At 43.1% G+C, this 27,307-nt stretch overlaps 2 protein-coding genes across 2 annotated transcripts; both read right to left on the reverse strand.

Moving 5' to 3' along the window:
* Nucleotides 1–15: 15 nt before the first annotated feature.
* LOC124869376 (tripartite motif-containing protein 16-like) lies at nt 16–2,241 on the reverse strand. The gene has a single exon (XM_047367170.1). It carries the CDS (start codon nt 2,224–2,226, stop codon nt 559–561), a length of 1,668 nt encoding a protein of 555 aa, XP_047223126.1. The 5' UTR covers nt 2,227–2,241; the 3' UTR covers nt 16–558.
* LOC124869374 (tripartite motif-containing protein 16-like) lies at nt 16–27,302 on the reverse strand. The gene is made up of 2 exons (XM_047367164.1): nt 25,271–27,302; nt 16–343 (listed from the first exon to the last, which is right to left on the reverse strand). Exon 1 carries the CDS (start codon nt 27,261–27,263, stop codon nt 25,581–25,583), a length of 1,683 nt encoding a protein of 560 aa, XP_047223120.1. The 5' UTR covers nt 27,264–27,302; the 3' UTR covers nt 16–343; nt 25,271–25,580.
* Between the last annotated feature and the right edge of the window lie 5 nt (nt 27,303–27,307).

Consider the following 27,307-nt stretch of genomic DNA (forward strand, 5'->3'; position numbering starts at 1 on the left):
ACACAAACACAAAAATAATCAAACAATAACTTTATTTACAGTGATTTAAAACAGATTTATTCTATATAACTAATAATAATGAAGCAATAATAAACACTTCCTGGACTCCATGTCATGTAACAACACAACCTTCCTGTAGGGGGCAGTATGCCATCACCAACAGAGTTAAACAGTGAAGAAACATGACAGCTTTATTGTGAAGTTTCTCCTCCTAAAAATCAACAAGACATGAAATCAGCTCAAGTCCACAATGAGACAATATCTGTTGTCTCCTGTGAGTCAGGACTCAACAAAATGTGTTCAAACAAGAAGGTGATCAAAGAACTGGTTTCACTTCTTCAACCTGGGAATCATTTGATTATTCTTGTTATTCTTTTGTTCTTTTTATCATCTGCAGTTTCAGCGAAGAATATTGAGACATTAAATTAAACTATACAAAACAGAAAGCGCTGTTGATATAGGCTTGAAATAGACATGAAATAATGATACGAAAATCGTTTGCCAAAAAAAAAAAACAACCCAAAAACAACAAATGGAACAATAACTGATTTTGATTTATTAAAGTTTACATAATTCAGCTGAGTCTCCAGTATTAAAACCAATGCAAAGTCCAGCATGTAGCGGCTGAGTGAATGTGGTCTGGACTCTGTGGAGGAGAGTCATGGTTTCAGAGACGCTGTAGAAGGACAGAAGACCTGCTCTGTGATCCAGGTACACTCCTACTCTGGAGGAACCAGGACCTGAGATACAGGTTTTGGTATTGTTGTACCAAAATGAATTACCATTTTTTTCAAAAACTAAGGCCCAAGATTTGTCATTATGTCCAAACACACATTCAATCCCTTTTCCTGCTCTGCTGATGTTCTTGTATGCGACTGCTACATAAACTAATGACCCTCTCCTCTCCACCTCCCAGTAACAACGTCCAGTCAGACTCTCTCTACTCAGAACCTGAGGATAATTAGTGAATCTGTCTGGATGACTAGAATAAGACTGAGGTCGACCCATCCATGTCACCTTCCTGTTCTCCTCTGATAGTAACAGCCATGTGTTTGTTGTGTTTGGATCCAGTGTGATTTCACATGAATATTTTAAGAATCCAGCTCTGCTCTTTGGTTCTGGTTCTGACTGTAAAACCTCCACCTCAGTGAGGGTCAGTGAGATGTTTGTCCATGTGTCTCTCAGGATGTCCTGTAGTTTATCTCTGAGCTCTGACACAGCTGCTGTCACATCCTCAAAGTATCTCAGAGGACGGATATTGATGCTGGATGAGTGTGTAGACTCACTGAGTGCTGACAGTGAGGGGTAGTTGTGGAGAAACTGGTTGTGATCTTCTGTGTTTGAGAGCTGCTTCAGCTCAGCGTCTTTCCTCTTCAGCTCAGTGATCTCCTGCTCCAGCTTCTCCTGAAGCTCTTTGACTGGACTCACTTCAGTTTCCTGCTGGGATCTGATCTGCTGCTTCACATCAGAGCTTCTTTTCTGGATGAGACGGATCAGCTCAGTGAAGATCTTCTCACTGTCCTCCACTGTTTTATCAGCAGAGTGATTGATGGCCTCCACCTCCTGTTGAAGCAGCTTCACATCTTTCTCTCTGTCCTGGATTCTCTGCTGGATTTCTTCTCGTCTCACCTCCAGCTCTCTCTGCCTCTCAGTCCTTTCTGCTGCAGCTGAGACTGTGTCGTGACCTTTATGTTCATCCACAGAGCAGAGATAACAGATACACTTCTGATCAGTACGACAGAACATCTTCATTACCTCATCATGACGAGAGCAGATGTTCTCCTGGAGGTTCTTGGAGGGCTCCACCAGCTTGTGTTTCTGTAATGTAGCTGATTTATAATGAGGCTGAAGATGTTTCTCACAGTAAGAGGCCAGACAGAATAAACAGGACTTGATGGCTTTCAGTTTTCTTCCAGTGCAGAAATCACAGGCCACATCTTCAGGTCCAGCATAGCAGTGATCAGCAGGAGCAGCTTGGAGTCCAGTCTTCTTCAGCTGCTCCACTAAAGCTGCTAACATGGAGCTTTTCTTCAGAACGGGCCTTGGTGTAAAGCTCTCCCTGCACTGAGGACAGCTGTGGATTCCTTTCTGATCCTCTTCATCCCAGTGTGTTTTAATACAGTTCATACAGTAACTGTGTCCACAGGGAATAGTCACTGGATCCTTCAGTAGATCCAGACAGATCGAACAGGAGAAGGTTTCTCTGTCCAGCTGATTCTGCTCCATTTCTCCTCTCAGTCTCAGTGACTTTGTGAGTTTCAGTTCCTGAAAACAGAAACAGGTTTAATTTCTGATGTATGAATCATGTGTCAGTGCAGAGAGGCTGCAGCCAATCAGCTTTCACCTTCAGCAGATGTTGGTTCCACCCAGCTTCAAGGTGTGTTTGAGAGGAGGAAGAAGAGGGAGGAAGATCAAGTTTCTGCAGCCTGCAGAATAAGCAGCAGAGCTGGAAAATCTAACATTTGCCTCCTTGTTTACAAGAAAGAGGTTTTTATATATTGACATTCCTTCCTCTGTAAAACTTCTTGTCTCCATTTCAATAGTTTCTCAAAGTTAATTTAGGTTTTGTTTTGTTGATTCATCTCAGAAGAATTTCAAAAATGATATTTCAAACTTCACTGTAGTAAAATGTTTCTCCTCAGTTCATGTAAGGAGTGTGTTCTTGATAACTGAAGGTGAAACCAAAGATCTCATCTTCTCAGAATCAGAATCAGAATCAGAAAAGCTTTATTGCCAAGTACGTTTTTGGACATACAAGGAATTTGTTTTGGCGTAGTTGGTGCAATAAAATACAAATTAAACAGTATAAACATATCTACAATATAATATAAATATATGTGCACAGTTTTAAGTGAGTGAGAGTAAATATAGAGCAGTACAACAGTGCAGGTGATCATTGTGCAACTAAAGCAGGAGTCCAAGCTGAGCGTTAATGTAACTCATAGAGTTACAGGTTACAGGTGTCCTGTCAGCAAAAAAGGGGGGGGTGTGGGGGAAAGGGACAGTGTCACGGTGGTTTCCGGGCTTTGTTAACCAGGCTGGTGGCAGATGGGAAAAAACAGTTCTTGTGGCGTGAGGTTTTGGTCCAGATGGACCGCAGCCTCCTGCCAGAGGGGAGAGTTTCAAAGAGTCTGTGACCAGGGTGGGAGGGATCAGCCAGAATCTTCCCTGCCCGCTTCAGGGTCCTGGAGGTGTACAGTTCCTGGAGCGACAGTAGACTGCAGCCAATCACCTTCTCAGCAGACCGAATGACACGCTGCAGCCTGCCCTTATCCTTGGCTGTAGCAGCGGCGTACCAGATGGTGATGGAGGAGGTGAGGATGGACTCAATGATGGCTGTGTAGAAGTGCACCATCATAGTCTTTGGCAGGTTGAATTTCTTCAGCTGCCGCAGGAAGAACATCCTCTGCTGGGCTTTCTTGATGAGGGAGCTGATGTTTGGCTCCCACTTGAGATCCTGGGAGATGATGGTTCCCAGAGGGTGATGGGGGCAGGTGGGGCTGGGTTCTGCCTGAAGTTCACAACCATCTCCACTGTCTTTAGAGCGTTGAGCTCAAGGTTGTTCTGGCTGCACCAGTCCAACAGATGGTCCACCTCCCATCTGTACGCAGACTCATCACCATCAGAGATGAGTCCGATCAGGGTGGTGTCGTCCGCAAACTTCAGAAGCTTGACAGACTGGTGACTGGAGGTGCAGCTGTTGGTGTACAGGGAGAAGAGCAGAGGAGAGAGAACACAGCCTTGGGGGGAACCGGTGCTGATGGTCAGGGAGTCAGAGACGTGCTTCCCCAGCCTCACGCGCTGCTTCCTGTCAGACAGGAAGTCAGTGATCCACCTGCAGGTGGAGTCGGGCACACTCAGCTGGGAGAGCTTCTCCTGTAGCAGAACTGGGACGATGGTGTTGAAGGCAGAGCTGAAATCCACAAACAGGATCCTGGCGTAGGTTCCTGTGGAGTCCAGGTGCCGGAGGATGAAGTGAAGGGCTAGGTTGACTGCATCATCTACAGACCTGTTGGCTCTGTAGGCAAACTGCAGGGGGTCAAGGAGGGGGTCGGTGATGTCTTTTAGGTGTGAGAGCACAAGGCGCTCAAAGGACTTCATCACCACAGAGGTCAGGGCGACGGGTCTGAAGTCATTAAGACCTGTGGTCCTTGGCTTCTTGGGAACAGGGACGATGGTGGAGGACTTGAAGCAGGCTGGCACATGACATGTCTCCAGTGAGGTGTTAAAAATGTCTGTGAAGACTGGAGACAGCTGATCAGCGCAGTGCTTCAGGCTGGCTGGTGAGACAGAATCCGGACCAGCAGCTTTCCGGGGGTTCTGTCTCCTGAAGAGTTTGTTGACGTCCCTCTCCTGGATGGAAAGAGCCGTCCTCGGCGTGGGTAGGGGGCTGGTGGGGGGGAACTTCAGGGTGGGGGTTGGAGGTGCCAAGGCCCCTCTTGAGGTTGGGGAGGTGGGGGTGGTGGATTGTGGCTGCAGCTGTTGGGGGGCGTCGTGGGAGATGGTTGCAGGACTGTCCCTTTGTCTTTCAAAGCGGCAGTAGAACTCGTTCAGGTTGTTGGCGAGGCGTCGGTCGTTGATGGAGTGGGGGGCTTTCGGCTTGTAGTTGGTGATTTGCTTGAGCCGTTTCCAGACAGACGCAGAGTCGTTGGCTGAGAACTGGTTTTGGAGCTTCTCAGAGTACAGTCGTTTGGCCTCTTTCACTGCCTTGCCAAACTTGTACTTTGCCTCTCTGTATATGTCTTAGTCCCCACTCCTGAAGGCCTCTTCCTTATCCAGTCTTAACCTTCTGAGTTTAGCTGTAAACCAGGGTTTGTCGTTGTTGTAACTCACCCTGGTGCATGATGGTACACAGCTGTCCTCACAGAAGCTGATGTAGGAAGTCACAGCCTCTGTGTACTCGTCCAGACTGTTGGTAGTAGTCCTGAACACATCCCAGTCTGTACAGCCTAAACACGCCTGGAGATTCTCCACAGCCTCACTGCTCCACTTCCTTGTCGTCCTCACAACAGGTTTGCAGAGCTTTAGTTTCTGCCTGTATGCAGGAATCAGGTGGACCATGATGTGGTCGGATTGGCCCAGTGCAGCACGTGGGACGGCGTGATAAGCGTCTCTGATGGTGGTGTAACAGTGATCCAGAATGTTGTCCTCTCTGGTCGGACATTTTATAAACTGTCTATATTTGGGGAGTTCGTGGGTCAGATTACCTTTGTTAAAGTCACCAACGACGATTACTAAGGAGTCCGGGTTGGTCCGCTCCACACTCAGTATCTGGTCGGCGAGCATGCGCTGTGCGACCTGCACGTTAGCTTGCGGCGGGATGTAAACACTGACCAGGATGAACGAAGCGAACTCACGGGGGGAATAGAAAGGCTTACAGTTTATGATGAAGGATTCCAGGTCTGGAGAACAGTGCTGCTGAATCACTGTCACGTCGTTGCACCAACCACTGTTGAGGTAGAAACAGATTCCTCCACCTTTCGCTTTGCCGGAGAGTTCCGTGTCTCTGTCCGCTCTGTAGAGCTGGAATCCTGCCAGCTGCAGCGCAGAGTCCGGTATTAATCCACACAGCCACGTCTCCGTGAAGCACAAAACTGCCGATGAATAAAATCCCTGTTTTTCCCCAACAACAGTTGTAGTTCCTCCATTTTGTTGGGAAGTGAGTTAGAGAGAAATATTCCAGGTAACGGTGTTCGTAGTCCACGCTGGCGAAGTCGTACCAGCACCCCAGCCCGTTTCCCTCTCTTCCGGCGTTTCACCGCGTGAACAAAGGTGAGCGCACCTTTGACCAGAATGTCCAAATATTCCAGAGCAGTAGGCAGAAAAGTTGGAAATAACTCCTCTGGTGTAGCAGCCCTGATGTTCATGAGTTCTTCTCTGGTGAGAGAGCTCCGGGTACCATCACAGAAGACCGTTTTAAAGCAAAAAACAAAACAAAACAATGCGCACCAACACGCCGAGGCGACCATCTGCGGCGCCATCTTGGATCATGATCCAGCATCACATGAGACACTCCTGATGAACTTCAGCCTTTTGTGACACACATGTATTTTCATCTGGTTGATGTAACTTTGTGTTTTCTGTAAATATAAACTGAGCACTTTGGGATTTTTTTTCAGAAACAGAAACTTACTGCTGGTTTAATACCAGTTTCTGCCACAAGGGGGCAGCATCAGTCCACACTGTCTAGTGAAAAAAGTTCACTGAGTTTATTAAACTCTAACACACTTTAGTTTTCTTACATTCAGACTAATCATCAGTTTACTTCAGATATGTCTGAATATGAGTTCATATAAAATCTGCTACACTGTAAAAAAACAATTTTCTTTGCTTAAAAACTATTTTCCGTTGTGAAAACTTTAAAAAATCAGTTTGAAAAATTAGGGACATTAATTGAAGTCAGTCTGGAAAACCAACGTAGCTTCAAACTTATTTAGTGAGTTGTCAGTACTTCTATCTCTAAGTTGCAGGTTGTTGCAACGGGTCAAAGTTCTGCTAACTTTAGAACTTTTGTTTGAAATGCAGAAAAACCAACTTCTGGTTTTTAAATTTGAGGATGTGTGTTACTTGGACAAGGAGCCCGCAGAGGTAAGTTTTGCTCTCATTTAATTAGATTAAAATGGGTTTGGAATCCCTTGTAAGCATAAATAGTTGGATATTAGTGTAAACATTTTACTATGAGGATATGAGCTTTATGGAGGGAATACTGCCCACTGAGAGCCAATGGCTGCAAGGCTACGAATACATTAGTTTAACATGTTGGTGGCCATGAATATTGTAATAAATTAGACCAAAACATTTTAGCAGGTACCCACATATTGAAACTGTGTCCCTCACCAAAGACATTTATTTGCATGGGACTCGGTATGCAGAGGGTCTGGTTCTGTCAGCTGGACCCTGCAGTGGACCTCCAGAGGTCTATAAAACCATGAAAATAGTAATCAACATTAAAAAGGTGGTTTTCATTGGCAAAAAGCTTACATCTTGGTACCTGGAGCATTTTAGGTCTTTTGAGCTTGTGGAGAGCATCTACACAGAACCTCAGATTCTGGATCTGGAGGTTCTCAACCACCATCTTCCATTAGCTGCATCCAAAGTGGGAAGGAAGGATCTAGTGACTCCAAAAGTGTAAATCCATTGTGTTGCTTCATGACTGCTGATGTTGGAACATTTGCTTTTATTTCCATGTAAAACTGAGGTGATGTTCTCATTGTTTTGCTTTTAAAATGTGTGGAGAAACAATGGTTGTTGAGGAAAAGCAGAGAAGTTGTATATTCACACATTTTTGTTTCTAAAAGCATTTTTGGCTGCTTTTCGCTTTAACATTGAGCTAAAAGGTCAAAGAGCATCAACACAGTGTGGTTTCCAGCTGAGATGTTTCAGACGTGTCCACCTGGTTGCTGTTGGACATCCCTGCTTTAAATGACGTGAAGAAAATGAACAGCTGTCTGTTTGTGTGGGAATGTTGGAGCTTTCCTGGAACGTTTTCCTCCTTACAGACACTTTCAGCAGGTTTCACTGCACTCCACTGCATGTTCTACCAACACTGAGCCTCTTTCTTCCATCTTCATGATTCAGATGTTTGAACTGAATGTTGGGCCACGCCTTTCACACCATCAGTCTCTCTCACTGAGCATTGGCCGTCTGGGACCTTGAAGCCTTGAGAAACTGAGGCTGCTTGGTGTTAACAGTGTTCTGTGTGCTCCATGTAGTACAACAAACACAACAGCTCAGACCTAAAACAATGAGCCCAGATTAGTGGATTATATCTGGTTAACGAGGCACAAGCATCTGCTGCTGGAATAAAAATAAACCATCTGTGTTATTTCTTTCTGACTTGTTGCTTTTTGATTGGTTTTCCTCCCAGAACAACTGTGGACTAGTTGGATTTGTAGAAATGGAAACAGTTCAGGCTGGAACATGAGGAGTTGAACAGATATATGAAGTGTGAGGAGCTCCTGGAGGTCTGGATCCACAAACTGAAGCTTTTAGATTTACAGGACACAAAACACACAAACACAAAGATAATCAAACAATAACTTTATTTACAGTGATTTAAAACAGATTTATTCTATATAACTAATAATAATGAAGCAATAATAAACACTTCCTGGACTCCATGTCATGTAACAACACAACCTTCCTGTAGGGGGCAGTATGCCATCACCAACAGAGTTAAACAGTGAAGAAACATGACAGCTTTATTGTGAAGTTTCTCCTCCTAAAAATCAACAAGACATGAAATCAGCTCAAGTCCACAATGAGACAATATCTGTTGTCTCCTGTGAGTCAGAACTCAACAAAATGTGTTCAAACAAGAAGGTGATCAAAGAACTGGTTTCACTTCTTCAACCTGGGAATCATTTGTCATTTTATTACTGTGTTCACAGTCTTTGCTGCTAAAAGCAACAAGGAGGGAAAAACAGCAAATATTCTGGTTCTGATCAGCTGTTTTAGAGAACAATGTTGAGAAATTAACAAATTCAACAGAACCAGAACATCAAATCTGAAGAAAAACAAGTGCTGACAATCTCTGACTATTGATTTCTGTGAAGTTTAGACATAAAACAACAACGATCAAGAAAAAATCTGTTGTAAGATTCAAATCAGAATCAAACTCACTGAACCTTCAGTGGATTCTGTCTATTTGAGTTTACAGAACTCTGCAGAACCTCCAACCCAAACTCCAGCAAGTAGTGGCTGAGTGAATGTGAGAGAATTTAAGTACACCCTTTCATCAAACTTTTTGACAGGTGGGTGGGACTTCCGGTGAGGGTGGGATTTCCGGTTGGCGCCATGTGGGCAGGAGGTCACGTGGTCAAGCAGGTGGTGTGTCCAAGGGGGCGTAACAGTGGATGCTGATTGGTTGTCGTCATTAGGGGCGATACCTTAAATGAGTCAATTAAAACACAGGGGTGTGTTTGTCATAAATAGAACAAGACAAATATGGTATTATTGGAAACTGTTTGGCATCAGCACCAATTAAAAATAGAGGGGGTGTGTTTGTAAGCATCGTTAAACCTTGAATAACCCAATGAAAACAATAGGGCGTGCTTTAGTGTTTACTTTAAATACAGAGATAAAACTCTGCACTTTACATGCAGCATTCGTTGGAAAAAAGAACACCCGTTCAACAATGGCTAGAGTTAAGAGAGTTAATCGTCAAGCGAAGGAGAAACGCAACGCGTGCCAAGATGATGATGATGAACAAGCAACTGCATCATATACTTCCTCAACGGAGATACCTATCGGAATTCCAGTCATGACATACTCTACCGATGATGAGGATCCAACATCAACTTCAACAACCATGGTTGAAAATCAGACCTCGGTTCGGCCAAGAGGTATGTCAGTTCTGTGCGAAACCCCAGTGACCGTCTACCAGTATTCATCCCGTGAATTGAATGCTCCTAAGAAATCAACATACTACATCTGCAGGGTACAAAGACCCCCGTTCGACACTCTGCAGGAAGAATGGTCTTTGGAGCCATATGGCCTGGTTGGCAGCTGAGGTTATATTTTCATGTATGAAATAGGAGAGCTTTGCCTGTATCAATTGGATCAAGATAAGGTATTTAATGGATCACTGGCTCTGTGTACACTCACCCACAGCGACTGGGCTGTGTTAAGGCTTGCAATCCCGCACCTTAATGATAGTCCTGAAACAGTCTCAAGGCAGGAGAGGGAGAAAGAAGAAGAAGAAAATGAACTGTCTCCTCGACCTGTAAAACGGGCGAGAATGTTTCATATACCATCCGATGTTGAAATAGCTGAGAGAGAACCTCTCTTTAGCGCAGTGTGGGGGTCAAAAACCACAGCAAATGGCCGCTGGTCTTTTCGGGCAAGGAGACGCAGGAACAACCGGACGAGTCCCTCAGATCTGTTTGTGTTGGAGGCTTTCAATCAGGACTGCGGCGTATTCAAGACAATGCTGGCTCTGCCGTTTGAAGCTTGGGCAGAGAAGATGAGTGAAATTGGACATCGTCTTTCCGACCTTTTCCACAAGTCACGAAGTTGGATCGATGTCATGTCAGTGAAAAAAACGCTGACGTTTCCTGTTTTACGTTTAGAACGAACCCTCTTCTGAGGACACGCCCCTTCCTATGATATATATACGGGGGGGATAACTGCAAGCTCACAGACACTGAGAATCGTATCATGAGAATGAGTGGACCGACACCATACAGGGATCTCTACAACCACCGAGCAGAGATCCACTTCTCTCCTGAGCACGATGAAAGCTTCAACATTGGACCATATCATCCGCCTTCCCCTGACCTCTTCTCACCATCCACCTCAACATCCTCATTCTCAGAGAACAACTACAGTCCTGCATCACCTACAGGATACAACATGAAATATCTACCGCTTTCTCCAGACCTCTGCTCACCATCACCGCTATTCATGGCTGAGTCTGTAGACGCGAATGTCCTGCCTGAAGACATGAAGGTGGTCGTGGAGGAGGAGGTAGCCACCGGCTACTCACCCTCTACCGAAGCCCCTACACAAACCCTGGGACTGATGGAGGACCCTCAGCCTTCAGCAGAGGATGAGAGTAACCAGGAGGACGAAATTGACGGTTGGTTCTCAACCACCCTCATCAATACGGTGAAAACAGCGATACTTCATTTATTCAACATAACCTCTTTGAACTATCTCAGAGAAACCTGCTATGGATGTATAACGAACCACCCGAGCCAGCGTCAACACCATTGCCTGGAGGTATTGGTGGAGGATTATTACCAAGTCAACTTTCAATGCATCGTACGACGACTCGTAACCCCCAAACTCGTTCCTGCTATTCAGAATCTTCTGTTACTTCGACGCATACAAGCGGATGACTTCAGAGTGAAGACGATTGCCAAGACGGTTTTATATAAACTGAAATCGGTACAAGGCATCCACAGTGCAATAGCGCACGTTTATGATCGCATGGTCGATGAGAAACATCTCAAACAACTTAACTCTGTTTCAGAGTGCTATGGACTGACAAACTGATCTCACATGTTTGATGACTTGTTGTATCATTTTTTATTTTAGTATTCCAGTACTTTAATTAATCTGGATTATATGATTTTTCTTCTTTTTTTCTTTTTACTATTAAATACAATTAAAGTATGGGCCGCACGGTGGCGCAGTTGGTAGCACTGTTGCCTTGCAGCAAGAAGGTCCTGGGTTCGATTCCTGTCCAGGGGTCTTTCTGCATGGAGTTTGCATGTTCTCCCCGTGCATGCGTGGGTTCTCACCGGGTACTCTGGCTTCCTCCCATAGTCCAAAGACATGGTTGTTAGGTTAATTGGTAACTCTGAATTGCCCTTAGGTGTATGAATGAGTGTGTGCATGGTTGTTTGTTGTGTGTGTGTTGCCCTGCAATGGACTGGTGATCTGTCCAGGGTGTACCCTGCCTCTCGCCCACAGACTGCTGGAGATAGGCACCAGCTCCCCCGTGACCCACTATGGAATAAGCGGTAGAAAATGACCTGACTGACCAATGACAATTAAAGTAGGAACTTTGTAACCTTTCCCAAAAGTGTTGTTTAAAAGCTAGTAGTGTTTGAATTTATCTGATTTTTTTTAATATATTTTTTTTAATATTAAATACAAAAATAAATAAAAAAATAAGGATAATTCTACCCTCCTGTGTTTTTTCTCATTATTTAACAAGTAATCGGCAGAGTGAGCATAAGGCAGAGATGGCAGGAAGACGGCTGATGAAGAAAGTATATTATAGCCCTTCAAATCCGGGAAGTTTTGGGGGTGTAGATAGGCTGAGGAGGGTTATGCAAGGTGAAACGGGAAAGAAGGTTGCGGTTGAAAACGTTAAAGATTTTTTATCAGGAGAAGATACCTATACTCTACATAAACCTGCAAGAATAAAGTTCCCGAGAAACAGAGTTTTTGTCACCAGACCATTGAGGCAGTTCCAGGCTGATCTCTGTGACATGCAAGCTCTGGCCATGGAAAATGATGGTTATAATTATTTATTAACAGTCATTGACATCTTTTCAAAAAGGGCGTATGTACGAGTTTTGAAGAGGAAAACAGCCGCTGAGGTGGTAAAGGCATTGGCATGAATGACCAAAGGTTTGACTATAGCAGCCCGGCCGTGTATATTGACCCTGTGGAGCTCCTGATGGACAGTTCTGGTGGAAACAGGAGAGTTGAGGTGCACATTTAATTCTGCCGTGATTTGGGCAGCCGTGGTTTTATGTTTTTTGGATACAATCCGGGTTAGCACCCGAACATCCCTTTCAGACAGCTTCCTCTTGCGTCCACAGTTAATCCTGTTGGATGTGGTTTGTCCTTCTTGGTGGTATGCTGACATTACCATGGATACCGTGGCTCTTGATACGTCACAAAGACTTGCTGTCTTGGTCACAGATGCGCCAGCAAGACGTGCACCAACAATTTGTCCTCTTTTGAACTCTGGTATGTCACCCATAATGTTGTGTGCATTTCAATATTTTGAGCAAAACTGTGCTCTTACCCTGCTAATTGAACCTTCACACTCTGCTCTTACTGGTGCAATGTGCAATCAATGAAGACTGGCTACCAGGCTGGTCCAATTTAGCCATGAAACCTCCCACACTAAAATGACAGGTGTTTCAGTTTCATTGTCCAACCCCTATACTTTAGTTTTCTGACATTCAGACCAATCATCAGTTTACTTCAGATATGTTTGAATATGAGTTCATATAAAATCTGCTACACTGTAAACAAACACAATTTTCTTTGCTTAAAAACAATTTTCAGTTGTGAAAACTTGAAAAAATCAGTTTGAAAAATTGTAAATGTAAAGTTTTGACTGCTGGATGTCTTTCTGCCTTATGTCCTTGCAGATTTACTCAATAATTCATCATAACTTGTTATGCCCAATATTGATCTTATCAGAGCGAAATATATCATTTTTAGAACAGTTTTATCTGCCACCAGATATGATCCTGTTAGGCTCCTCATTATTTTTATTATTTTTTTATTTAAAGGTTTATTCCAAGCCAGTAAGAAAATGCATATAATACAAAACTAAAATAAGTATAGTGTACTACAGAGTACAAAAATAAAAATATAAATATATAAAATAAATAATAATAATAATACCAAGAATGACTTGGAAAGGAGTGGGATGAAGGAAAACTTATTTAGTCCCACCCTCTGTTCACATTCCTTAAGAAATTACATGATTGTTGCCATTTACAGCTTAATAATTAAATCTTCACTGTCATATCAGCATAGCATATTACATCAATAACATTATACATAAAGAAAATAATCAACATATTCAATATATAGTTATTATAACCACAATATACAAATATACATTACAGGTCCAGTCAGACCCCCTTGCCAATAACCATGTATTGTGACCAAACTGTTTCTTTATATCTTCATTTAAATTGATGAATATTTGAACATTGCTTGAGCTGCGATCCCAATCGGTTACAAAGTTTAACACCACACACAGACACACAAACGTTTCCTAGTAGTTCTCACCGCTTGGACCTTAAAGTTACCACAGCCCCTCAAATAATAACCCCCTTCTCTCTGTGTAAAGAGCTTTTGGATGTTAGTGGGTAATATATTTTTACTGGCTTTATATAGAAGTTGTGCAGTATAAAAATCTACTAAATCAATTATAAATTAATTATATTACGTTTTTCTATACATTTCTCTAATCTATTATTGAAGAGGTTTTCTAAGATTTTAGAAAACTGAAGGAGCAGAGAGACAGGTCTATAGTTAGTGAAAATATGTTTGTTTCAATTCTTGTATAGTGGTATTACTTTAGCAATTTTCATTTTACTTGTAGAAGTTCCTGTTTGAAATGATAGATTACATATATATGTTAATGGTTTAGAGATGTATAATTCTTTTTACTAATGTCATATCTATATCATCACATTCAGTAGATGATTTGTTTTGACACTTATTAACAATATCTATTAATTCTACCTCAGTTACTCCAGACAAAAACATCGTCTTTGAATTTATTTCTATGGATGAATTATCCAATTTATTATTGCTTATACACTTTATACTTTATTCAGATTTGATCTGCCAAGTCTGGCCCAACATTAATGAAGAAATTATTGAAACTATCTAGAATTTCATTCTCACTGTTATCACTGTTCTTATCCCTAAAGTAGTCTGGATATGTATTTTTTACAGTATTGAGTATTCCCCATACCCTCTTATTGTTATTCTTATTATTATTTAAAAGATTGGTGTAATATAATTTCTTACTAGTTTGTTTCTTACTAGTTTGTTGTTGCGTTGCTACTTTGCTACCAGACATCAAGTTCAGTGATTGCTTTATCTCTTCCATCTCCTCCTCTAAACCAGGGTTCTTTTTAGGTGGCATTTTGCAATCTTATAAAAAGTTTAACAGCAGCAATATTGATAACAATAGCAGCAACAAAGGCAGCACAGTGCCTCACCAGCTCATCAGCATCAGTAGCAGTGGCAGTGGGAGCTACAGGGGCTGGTGATTGTAGCTCCTGGGCCTGGCGGCTGTAGATCCTGGGCCAGGTGGTTGTAGTTCCTGGGCCTGGCGGCTGTAGCTCCTGGGCCTGGCGGCTGTAGCTCCTGGGCCTGGCGCCTGTAGATCCTGGGCCTGAAGGTTGTAGCTCCTGGGCCTGACGGCTGCAGCTCCTGGGCCTGGCGGCTGTAGATCCTGTGCCTGGCGGCTGTAGCTCCTGGGCCTGGCGGCTGTAGATCTTGGGCCTGGAGGTTGTAGCTCCTGGGCCTAGCGGCTGTAGATCCTGGGCCTGGCGGCTGTAGCTCCTGGGCCTGGCGGCTGTAGCTCCAGGGCCTGGCGGCTGTAGCTCCTGGGCCTGGCGCCTGTAGATCCTGGGCCTGGAGGTTGTAGCTCCTGGGCCTGGCGGCTGTAGATCCTGGGCCTGGAGGTTGTAGCTCCTGGGCCTGGTGGCTGTAGCTCCTGGGCCTGATGGTTGTAGCTCCTGGGCCTGGTGGTTGTAGCTCTTGGGCCTGGCAGCTGTAGCTCCTGGGCCTGGCGGCTGTAGCTCCTGGGCCTGGCGCCTGTAGATCCTGGGCCTGGAGGCTGTAGCTCCTGGGCCTGGCGGCTGTAGATCCTGGGCCTGGAGGTTGTAGCTCCTGGGCCTGGTGGCTGTAGCTCCTGGGCCTGATGGTTGTAGCTCCTGGGCCTGGTGGTTGTAGCTCCTGGGCCTGGTGGTTGTAGCTCCTGGGCCTGGCGGCTGTAGCTCCAGGGCCTGGCGGCTGTAGCTCCTGGGCCTAGCGGCTGTAGATCCTGGGCCTGGCGGCTGTAGCTCCTGGGCCTGGCGGCTGTAGATCCTGGGCCTGGCGGCTGTAGCTCCTGGGCCTGGCGGCTGTAGCTCCTGGGCCTGGCGCCTGTAGATCCTGGGCCTGGAGGTTGTAGCTCCTGGGTCTGGCGGCTGTAGATCCTGGGCCTGGAGGTTGTAGCTCCTGGGCCTGGTGGCTGTAGCTCCTGGGCCTGATGGTTGTAGCTCCTGGGCCTGGTGGTTGTAGCTCCTGGGCCTGGTGGTTGTAGCTCTTGGGCCTGGCAGCTGTAGCTCCTGGTCCTGGTGGTTGTAGCTCCTGGGCCTGGTGGCTGTAGCTCCTGGGCCTGGTGGTTGTAGCTGCTTTGCCTCCATAAATGTACACTCAGTGATGTGCAAAACGTGCACATGCACATCAGTTCCAATCTTTCAATTCTAAGAGATGCTGGAGTCGGGGATTTGATTCTGCTGCCATGTCTCAGTGAAACACATAATACTGCATTCCTGATACTCTGGCTGGGTTCTTTGTAGGGCTTGGAGTTCATCCAACTTGTTTCCCAATGATCTCACATTTCCCATCATGATCGATGGAAGAGATGGTTTGAACTTCCTCCTTCTCTCTCTTCTCTTAGCTCCTGCTCTGCATCACGACGTCTCCTTTTCAACTCATCAGGGATTTGGGGTTGTAGTTGAAGTATTATTTGAGCTTCTGAGATATTAACCAGCCGGTGCTGGCTGTAAGAAACAACCTCGTTGCCATGGTGACGCATCATAACAAATGTCCAAAAGTAAAACAGTATCAGCAAAAATCCTTCCAGCTGCACAGCATCTGATACCAGAGAGGATAAAAAATAAATTTTTATTTACCACAAGAAGAATTTGAGTTCTTAAAAATAAATAATCAGAATGAAAAGTAACAGATCAACTCCAACCTGCTGCCACCTTGAGAAAAACAATTCAAGAACTGAAAGAATCTTGAAAGACTCAGTTTTTAACTCTGAAGTTTGTTGTTAGATCAAAGCTGATGGCTGGATGTTGTTGTTCAGGGTCATCGTCGGATGGTTTGCTGCTCCGCCTGGTGTGAGGACAACACCACCTGCAACCTGTTCTCCTGCGGCTTCGACAGGCAGGCCATCGGCTGGAACATCAACATCCCGGCTCTGCTGCAGGAGAAATGATCTCCTCCTCTTCCTCCTTCTTCTTCAAATTGTTAGCACAAAGTGAAACCTCACCCACAGCGTGTGTTGGTGTGTCGTTGGTCTTAAAGACAGATGTAAGCAGTTTAGTTTAGATGTTGGTTTTCTTAGTGTGACTCGTAATTCCCTTTTTAGTTGTTTTAACAAATCTACTGTAATTCCTCCAGGTACAGACAGACGCAAGTGGTTTTCTTAACTGATGAATTCATTAAATCCATCTTGGTATAGATTCAAAACACACCGTGAAAACTAAAACACAGACACACAATAACACAATAATTAGCTTGATTAAAAATAAAGACAATTAGCAAATAAACTACTTTACAGTATAAAAACAGACAAAATACCTCGTTGGATGAGTACCGAGTAAGGAATTAGAAAAAATCTCTTTTCTTCTTGGTTTTGCTTCCTTTCTTAAACCTTTCTGTCCATGCTCTTTTCTTTCTGCGTTCTTTCCCCTTTTCTGCCTGAGATCGCTTTTTTCTTCTTGACATATCTCTATACAACACACGTATACTCTGACACCACAGCGCCCTCTAGTGACGCTTCACAAAATTAACTTAAAAATACACAGAAACTTGTAAAAATAGAGATGTGGCAGTTACACTCCCACCAAATCTCACACTCTTAACAGTGAGATTTCCATAACACAAATTCAAACTGACACAGAGTCTGAACAGCAAAAATAAATAAAATAAACATTACTCTGCTTCTAGCAAAACAATAACCTTATGTATAGGTCGTTCTAATGAAACTGTTTTTGTCACTAGTTTATCATTTTTGTTAGATGTCCTCTCGCTAACTATGAGTCTAACGTTTCTCACTTTATTATCTGCTCCAGGATAGACAGCTGTGACTTTAGCTAGCTTCCATTCATTACGTGGTGCAAGCTCTTCTTGTAGAACCACTATATCATTTATCTGCAGATCTCTTCTGTGTGCATTCCACTTCTGTCTTGGTTGCAAGTTGAGTAAATATTCTTTCCTCCAACGGATCCAAAACTCGTTGGCCGAATATTGTACTCTTCTCCATCTTTTTTGAAAATACAAATCTTCTTTCATGAACTCTCCCGGTGGAGGTTGAACAATGGTTGTCTTCATAGTTAGGACGTGGTTAGGTGTCAGCGGTTCGGGGCCTGTAGGATCATTCAAATATTCCACAGAGAGTGGCCTGCTGTTGATAATCGCCATAACTTCGTACAACAAAGTTCTCAAAGATGTAGTGTCGAGTCTTTTCATTGAATGGTCGAGAACATCTGAAAGAATACTACGGATTGTCCTTATGTTCCTTTCCCACACTCCACCCATGTGGCTAGCTGATGGGGGGTTCATGAGAAATTCACATCCAAGTACTTTCACTTTTTCCTGATCCATATCCTTTAAGAGATTAGCAAACTCTCTCTGGGAACCAACAAAATTGGTTCCTCTGTCACATCTTAGTTGCCGAACATTACCTCTGATTGCAATAAACGCTCGCAAAGCATTGAGGAATGCGTCTGTGCTTAGGTCTTCTACTACTTCAATATGTATGGCTCGTGAACATAGACACGTAAGTATGAGCCCATACCTCTTGAGCACTTTCCGTCCATCTTTGATGAAAATCGGACCAAAACAATCCATGCCTACATAGGTGAAGGGTGGTGTAGGTTCTGTCCGGTCTACTGGTAAATCTCCCATACTTTGAGACTCTGTTTTCCATCTGTACTTGCGACACTTGACACACTTGAAGATGTATGATGAAACTGCATGGCTGCTTCCAAGTATCCACCAACCGTTAGCTCGCAGTTCATTCATAGTTATTCCACGACCTTGGTGCTGAACCTTAGAGTTAAAATGTCTTATCAATAAAGTTGAAATATAACTGTCCTTTGGGAGTACTGCTGGATGCTTCACGTGTGGAGTACGCCTTCCTCATCTAAAAATGGACTTAGCTTGTACAGTTCATGATTTTTGGTCTTGGAAATTGTTTTCTTTGATTTCAGACGGTTTATTGCTTCAGCAAAAGCTTTCTGTTGAACAAGTTTAATGACAAACAGTTCTGTTTTTCTTCTCTCTTCTAAACTTGTTCCCTTTTCACTCTTCTGTATTTCACCCTTAAATTCCTTGACCGTTTTCCTCAAAACTGCCAGTGCTCTGATCAATCTGGACCATTCCGAGAACTTCTCAAATCTATCAAGAATAGTTAACTCTTCTTTAGCCTCTGTAGTACACACAAAGACTTTGGGAAGTTCCGGGTCATTTCCCTTGGTCTCTCCCACCTTGACATCTCTATCAGGTAGGTTCCTTTCCCAGAGAAAGGCTGGTCCTGTGAACCAATCAGAGGACTTTAGTTGTTCTGCTGTTAAACCTCTAGAGGCATAGTCTGCAGGGTTATGCTCTGATGTAACATATGCCCATTGCTCTGGTTGTGTGCTTGATTTTATTCTTTAAATGCGATTAGCTACAAACACTTGAAATCTTCTGGCGTCATTATTAATGTAGCTAAGAACGACGGTTGAGTCTGTCCAGAAGAACTCTTGCATGTCTGGGATTTCAAGCTCTGTTTTGAGTAAATCACTAACTCTAACAGCAACAACTGCTGCTGAAAGCTCGAGTCGAGGGATAGTTGTGACACTAGAAGGTGTGACTCTTGACTTGGCCATTACTAAACAACAATGGACTTGATCTGTTTGGCTAATGACTCGCAGGTACGTACATGCACCATATCCATTGACGCTGGCGTCTGCAAAGTGATGTAACTCATAGCTTTTGACTTGTCCAAAATCACATGGAACAAAACATCTTTGGACCTGTATGTCAGCTAAACCAGAAAGATCTTTGATCCAAGACTCCCATTGGAATCTTAAATGTTCAGGAAGCTCTTGATCCCAACCGACCTTATTTCGACACATTTGCTGGAGAATCTGCTTGCCTACGAGGACAAACGGTGCAATAAAACCAAGGGGATCATAAATAGAGGCTACAATAGAAAGTACTCCTCTCCTTGTCAATGGGTTTGACTTGACTTGAACTCTGAATTTGAAAGTGTCTGATGTGATGCACCAATCCACTCCCAAGGCTCTTTTGATGCGTGGCAAACTAAGAGACATATCCAGGTCCTTAACTGTGGCACGCTCTTCAACTGGAATAGTGGACATAACACTCTCACTATTGGACACAAACTTGTGAAGTCTTAACTTCCCTGTAGAGCACAGCTCTCTTGAGTCTTTGATAAGTTGAATGGCTTCACTCTCAGTAGAAACGCTTGCTAAGCCATCATCAACATAAAAGTCTCTCTGTATGAAGCGTATTGCGTTCTCTGGAAAGCTATCTACACCTTGGGCCGTTTCAAACCAGGTGTTTCAAACCGAAGTTGGCACAGCCTGGAGAAGACGCTGCTCCAAAAAGATGAACTTTCATTCGGTAGACTGATGGTGTCACTTCCAAGTCTCCCTTGTCCCACCAAAGAAACCTTAAATAATCCTGATCTTCCTTTGTGACATGGAATTGGTGAAACATTCGTTCTATATCACACATGAATGCGACAGAACTTTTACGAAAACGACAAAGAACACCAACCAAAGTATTCGTCAGGTCAGGACCGGTTAACAGATAGTCGTTGAGAGAGGTATCTTGGTATTTGGCAGAGGCATCAAATACAACTCTGATCTTCCCTGGTTTATGTGGGTGATAAACCCCATGGTGTGGAATATACCAGGCAGGGCTGTTGTCTATTTCTTCGTCAGGGACCTTTTCTGCGTCACCTCTTGAGATTATGTTGTTCATAAATTTAGTGTAGTCAATGTAGTATGTTTTGTCTTTCTTAAGTCTCTTTTCCAGACACTTCAGACGATGAAATGCATATATTTTGTTGTTAGGTAACTTGGGTCTGCCATCTCGAAATGGTAATGGCATCTCATAGTGACCTCTTTCATTTCTCTTGATGTTCCCTTTAAGTTTGGTTAGAAACTTCAAATCTTCTTGCGAGATAGGGTTATCATCGACTGTCTTTTCAGAGAAATCTGCCTCTAGCGCCTTGACAATGTCTGAAGGAGTAACATCTCTTACCTTTGTTCTGTTCACATAATGAACACTTTTCTGAAGCGTAACAGAAGGCTTGAGTTCTGGAATGACACTCTTGACGATAATGCGGTGACTGATTCCAATTGCATCTCCATAGTTCAAACAGGGGTTACTTTGACGGATGATACTCCAACCAAGATCTGTGCGCTGAGCATACGGTTCATCTTTTTTGCATGAGACAATCTCCCTTGGAAGTAGAGCTTGTGAGCAGTTGTATCCAATCAACAATCCTACTTCACAATCTTGTAAAGGTGCGATTTCTGATTGTAAGTGTTCCAAATGTGACCAAGCTTTGGCGGTTTCGTTAGTTGGAATGTGAGCTTTGTTAGCTGGAATAAACTCTCGTGTATAAGTTGGAGGTAAACTTATCTTCTTACTCAAGTTAAACCCACGAACTTGGAGATCTTGAAGTCTGCAAGACTGAACAACTGTAGTCTTAGAAGACATAGTAGACAACTCTAATCTGACAGGTTCTTGGTTTATTCCAAGTGAATCTGCAGTACAAAGGTAGTGTCACTTTGTGAGTCCAGTAAGGCATATGCAAGGACTTCTTTAGGCTTTGCTGAAGATGACAGCCACACAGGAATGATTGCAGCTGTTTGTGTGTTGTTTTCTGTGCTTGTCGTAGCCGAGGCTATAGCTTGCTCTTGAACTTCACTGTTCTGACTTGGTTCAGTATTTATGTTTGACTTATCTGTTTGTTATTTCCTTCCTTAGTTTTGACTCTATCTTCATGAAGACAAGTAGGATGACTTTTGCTGCACTCCTCACAAATGTTGCGGTTGGTGCAGTTCTTCGAATAGTGACCTAATTTAAGACAACCAGAACACAACTTTTCTGACTGAATGAACTTAACTCTGTCTGCCACAGCTTTCTCCAGAAAACTTCTGCATTTGTGTAGACTGTGCTTGGGCTTTTTACAGAATATGCACGTTAGTGATATCTTTTCTTGGGAAATTGTCATCAGTGTTTTAGCTCCAATTTGTCTGTGTCTTGTGGGCTTCGGCTTTTCTGCTTTATCAGACTCACCTTGCTTCAGTGACTGCAGTGATGTAACCGGGTTACATGCAATCTTAGCTTCTCTTGATAGAAATGCAACAAATTGGCTAAAGGTGGGAAACTGACTTGTTTGTTCTTCTATTTCCATGACCTTACGGTTCCAGCTAGCAGCGAGCCAATCTGGAAGCTTGGAAAGAATCTTTCTGTTCTCATTGCAGTCATTAAGAATCTCCAAGGACTTCAGATGAACCATTGCCGCTTCACAACTACGCAAGAAATCCGCAAAGTCTCGGAGCTCAAAACTGTCCTTTGAGGTCATCTTTGGCCATGCTTGTAACTTATCTCTGTAAGCCTTTGCAATTGTGAATGGGTTTCCATATCTTTCGTCAAGAATCTTCCATGCTGCAGCATATGTGGATTCTGTTCCAAGCAGGAAGTATCCTTCAAGTGCGTTCTTAACTTGTCCACTCACATATCTCCTAAGGTAGAATATCTTCTCCTTATCTGGGATGTTCTTTTGATCAATCAGGGTTTCAAATGAATGTTTCCAGTCGCTGTATCTTATGGGATCCCCACTAAACACTGCAGGCTCAAGAACGGGAATGCGGCTTGCGCTTAGTGCACTTGCTAGCACTTTAACAAGAGCTGACGTACCATCACTTAACGGTGTGGCCATAGCTTGTGGTGCAACTTGTTCAAGCAGAGATGGGAAACCTACATGTGTATCACCTATAACTTCTGTATTGATTTTTGTTACATCTACCCTGTGTTCTTCTTTAACAGTTCTTTGGTCAAACACCTGCATTCTCGCTTGTGCTGCTTTAAGATCTTTAACCGTTTCTAAGTGCTGAATCTTTCTTTTCTTTTCTTCTAAAGCTCTCTGCAGCTCTGCATACTCTTCTTCTTGGTGAGCCTTTAACTTAACGTCATCTGCTTCTCTTTGCATCCTCAGCATAACGTCTTCTGCTTCTCTCTCTAAGCGCATTTGTTTGACCAGTGCTTCTCGTTCTACTGCCTTTTTCCTAACCTCTGCTTCAAGTTTAGCAATTTCTTGCTGTTCCCTTTCTTGTTCTTGTAACACTGTAAGAACAGCTTGACTTGCAGCTGCTTCTGCTGCTGCTTCTTGAAGTTTAACAGAGGATCTGCTTGAATGCGCAGACTGTTTCCTACTTGTGTTAAAGAAGCTCAACATGCTGTTTGTTGTCTGAAAGAAGGAGCCTGCATATGGCCAATCTTGATCCTCTTCTTCTTTCCCGTCTAATCGATCAGTCGCTTTCTCGTCAATGAGGTTTGAAATCTCCACGCACAGGTCTACTCTGCGGCGTGTTGCTTGATCCGGTGGGGTAAGCTTACGTAATTCTTCATATACCTTTGTAACATCTGCACGAAGACTTGTAACATCACCAATAATGTCCTTAAGTAAGTCTTCACTTAATGTGTCTGATTGAGACAGGGGTTGCTTGGAAGATTTGGCACGTGTTCTCCACTTTTCATAGTTATAGTTAAATCTTTGCTGGAGTCCTTGAACCCTCTCCTCCTGCATTTCTCTTCCTTTGTCTGTGAGCGTTTTCACTATCTGACATCTTCTTAGTTGTCTTTGCTCTTGCTGTTCATTAGGAACAGTAGCTTGTTCTTCTTCAGAGTGCAACTGAGGGTCTGCACTAACTTCAGGCTCAACAGAGAAGTCACCTGGCTCAGTCATAGTAATGGCTTTTAACTTAACTTGTCAATAAAGTGAATTACGTCTAATGTAAACTGAAAGTTATCTTCAAACTGCAAATAAGGTAAATATCTTATAAAGGGTTGTGATAGAAGTAGAATATAAACTACAATACCTTATTAGCTTAATAAAGAATAAACTTTAAGAATAGCTTAGTAGAGTAACTTAAAGAACTATTATGTCAACTTAAATATTCCCAAAATATTTCCAAATGTTACTTAATCAGATTTCAAAACGTTCTATCAGTATACAGCATTAATTCGACTCTTAGCAAAGTCTAAATATGAAATAAAATAATATTAGTACATAAACTTACAGTATGTGCCTTTAAACGTAAAACTTGGGATTAGGCCCTGCGATGGACTGGCGACCTGTCCAGGGTTTACCCCGCCTCTCGCCCACAGACTGCTGGAGATAGGCACCAGCTCCCCTGTGACCCACAATGGAATAAGCGGTAGAAAATGACTGACTGACTTGGGATTAGCTTGAAAGCAGAAAACAGGTACCTTCTTTACTTACTGTTCAATTAGTCAACCTTTAAACTTGTACCCTTTACTTAGACAAACTCTTAACTTCTGAGTGTCCAAGTTACTTATGGCCTTATCTTAAATGTTGCTCCTCAACCGCATGCCTTCGGTCCCATGCGCTCCTGGCTCAAGTGTCCCTTCACGGCTCCACACTGACCACTGCTGATCACGCTCTGATGAGGCAGCTGCTCCTTTGATCAGTCCGAGTTTTCACTGTAATTCCTCCAGGTACAGACAGACGCAAGTGGTTTTCTTAACTGATTAATTTATTGAAGCCATCTTGGTATAGATTCAAAACACACCGTGAAAACTAAAACACAGACAAGACAATAATTAGCTTGATTAAAAATAAAGACAATTAGCAAATAAACTGCTTTACAGCATAAAAACAGACAAAATACCTCGTTGGATGAGTACCGAGTAAGGAATTAGGAAAAACCTCTTTTCTTCTTGGTTTTGCTTCCTTTCTTAAACCTTTCTGTCCATGCTCTTTTCTTTCTGCGTTCTTTCCCCTTTTCTTCCTGAGATCGCTTTTTTCTTCTTGACATATCTCTATACAACACACGTATACTCTGACACCACAGCGCCCTCTATTGATGCTTCACAAAATTAACTTAAAAATACACAGAAACTTGTAGAAATAGAGATGTGGCAGTTACATCTACTATCAGTCGTCTCCAGTTGGTCCAGAACGCTGCAGGCTTTTAACAGAAACTAACAGAACAGGCTCACATCACACCAGTATTATCCTCTTTACATTGGCTACCTGTCAAATTTAGAATTGATTTTAAAATTTTAGTCTTGAGTTTTAGAGCTTTTAATGGACAGACCCCCAAAATATCATTGAAATGTTGATCCCTTATTCTTCAGGTCGCACTCTTTGGTCCTCTGCCCAGAACCTTCAAAAGGTCCCTAAGACCCGGTTCAAAACTGGAGGCAACCTGTCCTTTCAGGCAGTAGCCCCCAGTTGCCCTTGTCTTTTGGTTAAATGTTCTACTTTGTTATTATTATCTGTTCTTATTGTCTTTGTAATATGTTAAGCCTATATCAGTATTTATTTGTTATGCACTCTTTAAAGCACTTTGTGGTTTTTAGCTGTGAAAGGTGCTATATAAATAAAGTTTACTTACTTACAAACTGAAGCTTTTAGATTTACAGGACAAAAAGCACATAAACACAGAAATAATCAAACAACAATTTTATTTACAGTGATTTAAAACACAGATTTATTCTATATAACTAATAATAATGAAGCAATAATAAACACTTCCTGGACTCCATGTCATGTAACAACACAACCTTCCTGTAGGGGGCAGTATGCCATCACCAACAGAGTTAAACAGTGAAGAAACATGACAGCTTTATTATGAAGTTTCTCCTCCTAAAAATCAACAAGACATGAAATCAGCTCAAGTCCACAATGAGACAATATCTGTTGTCTCCTGTGAGTCAGGACTCAACAAAATGTGTTCAAACAAGAAGGTGATCAAAGAACTGGTTTCACTTCTTCAACCTGGGAATCATTTGTCATTTTATTACTGAGTTCACAGTCTTTGCTGCTAAAAGCAACAAGAAGGGAAAAACAGCAAATATTCTGGTTCTGATCAGCTGTTTTAGAGAACAATGTTGAGAAATTGACAAATTCAACAGAACCAGAACATCAAATCTGAAGAAAAACAAGTGCTGACAATCTCTGACATAAAACAACAATGATCAAGAAAAAATCTGTTGAAGGAGTAAAAATCAAATTAAATTAAATTAAATTAATTGAATTAATTAAATTAAATCAGAATCAAACTCCCTAAACCTTCAGTTGAGTCTGTCTATTTGGGTTTACAGAACTCTGCAGAATCTCCAATGAGACTATTGAAAACTCCATCACCAAAACCAACTCCAGCATGTAGCGGCTGAGTGAATGTGGTCTGGACTCTGTGGAGGAGAGTCATGGTTTCAGAGATGCTGTAGAAGGACAGAAGACCTGCTCTGTGATCCAGGTACACTCCTACTCTGGAGGAACCAGGACCTGAGATACGGGTTTTGGTATTGTTGTACCAAAATGAATTACCATTTTTTTCAAAAAGTAAAGCCCAAGATTTGTCATTACATCCAAATCCACATTCATTCCCACTTCCTGCTCTGCTGATGTTCTTGTATGCGACTGCTACAGAAACTCTCCCTCTCCTCTCCACCTCCCAGTAACAACGTCCAGTCAGACTCTCTCTACTCAGAACCTGAGGACAATCAGTGAATCTGTCTGGATGTCTAGAATAAGACTGATGTTGACCCATCATTGTCACCTTCCTGTTCTCCTCTGATAGTAACAACCATGTGTTTGCTGTGTTTGGATCCAGTGTGATTTCACATGAATATTTTAAGAATCCAGCTCTGCTCTTTGGTTCTGGTTCTGACAGTAAAACCTCCACCTCAGTGAGGGTCAGTGAGATGTTTGTCCATGTGTCTCTCAGGATGTCCTGTAGTTTATCTCTGAGCTCTGACACAGCTGCTGTCACATCCTCAAAGTATCTCAGAGGACGGATATTGATGCTGGATGAGTGTGTAGACTCACTGAGTGCTGACAGTGAGGGGTAGTTGTGGAGAAACTGGTTGTGATCTTCTGTGTTTGAGAGCTGCTTCAGCTCAGCGTCTTTCCTCTTCAGCTCAGTGATCTCCTGCTCCAGCTTCTCCTGAAGCTCTTTGACTCGACTCACTTCAGTTTCCTGCTGGGATCTGATCTGCTGCTTCACATCAGAGCTTCTTTTCTGGATGAGACGGATCAGCTCAGTGAAGATCTTCTCACTGTCCTCCACTGTTTTATCAGCAGAGTGATTGATGGCCTCCACCTCCTGTTGAAGCAGCTTCACATCTTTCTCTCTGTCCTGGATTCTCTGCTGGATTTCTTCTCGTCTCACCTCCAGCTCTCTCTGCCTCTCAGTCCTTTCTGCTGCAGCTGAGACTGTGTCGTGACCTTTATGTTCATCCACAGAGCAGAGATAACAGATACACTTCTGATCAGTACGACAGAACATCTTCATCACCTCATCATGACGAGAGCAGATGTTCTCCTGGAGGTTCTTGGAGGGCTCCACCAGCTTGTGTTTCTTAAATGGAGCCACATCATAATGAGGCTGAAGATGTTTCTCACAGTAAGAGGCCAGACAGACTAAACAGGACTTGATGGCTTTTAGTTTTCTTCCAGTGCAGAAATCACAGGCCACATCTTCAGGTCCAGCATAGCAGTGATCAGCAGGAGCAGCTTGGAGTCCAGTCTTCTTCAGCTCTTCTAACAAATTAGCTAACATGGTGCTTTTCTTCAGAACGGGCCTTGGTGTGAAGGCCTGCCTGCACTGAGGACAGTGGTAGCTTTTCTTCTCCTCCTTCTCATCCCAGAAGCTTCTAATACAGTTCATACAGTAACTGTGTCCACAGGGAATAGTCACTGGATCCTTCAGTAGATCCAGACAGATCGAACAGGAGAAGGTTTCTCGGTCCAGCTGATTCTGCTCCATTTCTCCTCTCAGTCTCAGTGACAGTGAGAGTTTCACTTCCTGAA

The sequence above is a fragment of the Girardinichthys multiradiatus genome, chromosome 6, assembly GCF_021462225.1.
Source record: "Girardinichthys multiradiatus isolate DD_20200921_A chromosome 6, DD_fGirMul_XY1, whole genome shotgun sequence".
Classification (NCBI taxonomy): domain Eukaryota; kingdom Metazoa; phylum Chordata; class Actinopteri; order Cyprinodontiformes; family Goodeidae; genus Girardinichthys; species Girardinichthys multiradiatus.

Bases quoted from the DNA above. Each gene is read 5' to 3' on its own strand.
- LOC124869376 (XM_047367170.1), bottom strand. From the start codon at position 2,226: ATGGAGCAGAATCAGCTGGACAGAGAAACCTTCTCCTGTTCGATCTGT.
- LOC124869374 (XM_047367164.1), bottom strand. From the start codon at position 27,263: ATGGAGCAGAATCAGCTGGACCGAGAAACCTTCTCCTGTTCGATCTGT.